Here is a 3078-nt window from a genome sequence, read left to right on the forward strand (position 1 = left end):
TCTTCGACTGGTGGGGCTGATCCGACTACGTTCGTTATATCAAACTACAACGTCCATGAACTTGAAGTGCGTTCTAGGAAAGCAATTAATTGCAATCTAAAAATTCAAACTTGATTTTGAAAGAAACAACAAAAATGAGACAAAAGGGAAGGGGCTATTATTGAATAAAGGGGTAGTCCAACCACTGAAAACTATAATAAGACTGTTGGTTTTAGAGAACGTACTGCTTGTTCCTTCCATCGCAATAAAGGCTTATTTTGAATTTCCATTATTTGGACCTTCCTTAGGGGTCCCCCCTCATTAACATAATGAAAAGCCATACGGGACCACACTGAAACTTTGACTCAGGGTTTCAGAAAGCAACAGGAAAGATTACTAAATTAGACAAATAGAGAGTTCAAATATGCAAACTGATGTTCATTTTGTACATTTGAGAGGAATAAGTTACAGCCTGCTGTAACTGGCTGTAACTTAGTTGAATCTGTCGTGGCATCCCATAAAGATAAAATAAATCAAAGAATAAGAAGGTAGTGATATATTATTGATATTTAGTTAGTTTTACTGTTAGTCATAAGGGGTAAAAAGAAAAAAAAAGTAATTAGAAACAATCACCCTTTGTTCAAAGAAGATCAACAATGAAGAAGTGCTTTTTGCAAAAGCTTAAAAGTTGTGAAGTGAAAATACAGTACGGTGTGTAACAATGCAGCTGACAAAAGTTGACCTAAAAAGCATGGAGATTCCATGCATCCACTGGTCTGTGTCATAAGGCCAAGTTCATTACATTTGCTTTGTAACTATAAGTAAGAAACTTGTTACCAAAATATAACCAACATTACACTCAACCACATTTAAAAAGGCTGGCAAAAGAAAGAAAGACAAAGAAAGGAGAAATGAGTTTTGATAAATGTGTACCTTAAGGATATAGTCAGATTCTTCTACTGCCACTGCATATTTCAAAGTGTAAAGATGATCATCGTCATGTGGCTGAGAGAAGGGTGAGGATAGAGCATTAGAATGAGCCTGCTTGTATCTGAAAGCAGCCCCAGTGCCATAACCCTCCTTAGCCTTGTTATTCTGCTTCTGCTGCAAATAATCATCAAAAGGGTACGGATTTGAAACTGTCTCACATATTCCTTGGCTGCATTGCAGATTCTGATCAGATATTGAACAACCCCTTGTCTCAGTTCTAGCCTTGCTGAGAATTTAAGCAAAATCAAAACAGAAGATATAAGAAAAAGATAATGCACGGCAAAATCTTTTCTTGATTATTGTTTCCACAGATATTAGCTATCAACTTTTTGTGACATATTTTTGAGAAGTGTAAAAGCTAAACTGACCTTTTTGAAGGAAGAAAAGGGGTATTGATGTTGTTGTAGATACACTGAGCATCTGATTTTTTAATGGATTCTGAAGATGGGTAATCATGAAAACCCATATGATGATTATGATTGAGATCATTTACTTCATCAATACAACAGCCACGATCATGCTGTTCCGAAGATGATTGTCTTCTTTGCTGGGTCTTATCTGTAGTCACACACAAATTACCCAACAAAACAAATCACCGAAAAGAAAAAAGAAAGAAAAAGAAAAAGGGCAAATATTGGTAGCTGTGGGTGTTTTTAATTTCATGAGAAATATGCCAATATAAGATATGATCTGGAAGAAAGCCCGTTAACATTTGTTCTAATCTATTTTGGTAAAATCTATCAAAGTGGATATTATTTAATAAATAAAGAGAATTTTTACAATAAATGAAGTGTTGCTGCACATTTCCAGAACATTTGCAAGAAAATAACTGGATAAAAATCGATTCCAACTTTAGGATAAGAACCAATAGAGGAAACTCCAAACAATAATATCATACCTTAAATGCCATAATTTTTTTTTACAAACCAAAAGTAAAATAGAAAAAATGAAAAATGAAAAGGAGAAAAAATAATACCTTGTCTGCCCAAGTCACTTCTCATGCTCCTATACATCTGGTGAGAACCAAATAAAAAAGTGCACATATGAATATGAGAGAAATAGAATTAAAAAACAAAATAAAAATAAAAAAAGCAACCAGCAAACCTACCTGAAGATGGCTCTTAACATGAGATATAGTGAGTCCTTTCACATCCATCAACTGAAGCACAAGTTTAGGAGTAGCTTCTACGCACAAGCAAAATGAGTCATTTTTTTATAGGTTTCTTTAAATAACCCAAAAAAAAAAAACAAGGAAGAAGAAAGAAGAAAGTTACTTTGATGGCCACCAAGTCTGTCAATAGCATGAACAAAACAGCGATGAAGCTCAGGAGTCCATCTCAAACGAGGAACTTTTGATCTTATGTACTGCCTCACTGCTCCACTTCTCCCGCAACTTCCCATGGCTACCTTCACAAAATCTTCCAAAGGGCTGTGATTTTTATTTTTATTTGTTTTCCTTTTTGTTGGGTCTTCTTAATTTTTTCAAGCAACAAATATATACAAGTTCTTGCAGAAAGGAGGCAAGTGAAGGAAAGAGAAAGAGAAAGAGAAAGAGAGAAAGTGAGAGAGAGAGAGAGAGAGGGAAAAGATCACGAGAAAAGGAAGAGACGAAGCTGTAATTCCTTAAAGAAGACTGATAATACCTGCTGCTGCACAGCTGCAGAGCCAGAACCTAAAATAAAAAAAGAAAAAAAATGATTTAAAAGATCAAAAATTCTACCTCAAAGAAAATAGCACTCAGTACCCCTACACTACTCTAATATCATCAACAACCAAGTCCCCAAAACCCAACTGCCTTCCTTTGACCTTTGTTTCTTCTCTTTTTCCATGTTCTCAAATACGCCAACGTTGTCATCATTTTTCATCATTCACAATCAGAAATATAAAAAAAAAAAAACACAAAAGGGCTTACTGTATAGAGTCGGTTTCTGACTGTATCTCTAAGACAATTTTGCCATTGGTTGATTTTTAATAGGTCGTTTTTGCCCTTTTTCTTGTAATCCAAGACTTGTTCCGTTTAGGGTTAGAGAGTAGGGGTGCCAGAAAGACGACTAGAAACAGTGCAAAGACCTGCCAAAAGTTGTACAAAGGTTCCGTATTTTGACTATT

The 3078-nt window shown here is 35.1% G+C and overlaps 1 protein-coding gene across 1 annotated transcript in view; it reads right to left on the reverse strand.

Annotated features, from left to right (window-relative positions):
- The window catches only part of LOC18032066 (two-component response regulator ARR12), a 3638-nt gene extending 873 nt beyond the window's left edge, over positions 1 to 2765 (reverse strand). The window contains exons 1-5 of the mRNA XM_006420651.2: positions 2244 to 2765; positions 2078 to 2154; positions 1946 to 1982; positions 1338 to 1527; positions 911 to 1195 (exon numbers count right to left, since the gene is read on the reverse strand). Of these exons, the coding sequence (XP_006420714.2) occupies positions 911 to 1195; positions 1338 to 1527; positions 1946 to 1982; positions 2078 to 2154; positions 2244 to 2370 (716 nt within the window). The 5' untranslated portion in view covers positions 2371 to 2765. The remainder of the gene's footprint in view (positions 1 to 910; positions 1196 to 1337; positions 1528 to 1945; positions 1983 to 2077; positions 2155 to 2243) is intronic.
- Positions 2766 to 3078: the final 313 nt, after the last annotated feature.

Source organism: Citrus clementina, unplaced genomic scaffold (assembly GCF_000493195.1).
Source record: "Citrus clementina cultivar Clemenules unplaced genomic scaffold, Citrus_clementina_v1.0 scaffold_9, whole genome shotgun sequence".
Lineage (NCBI taxonomy): Eukaryota > Viridiplantae > Streptophyta > Magnoliopsida > Sapindales > Rutaceae > Citrus > Citrus x clementina.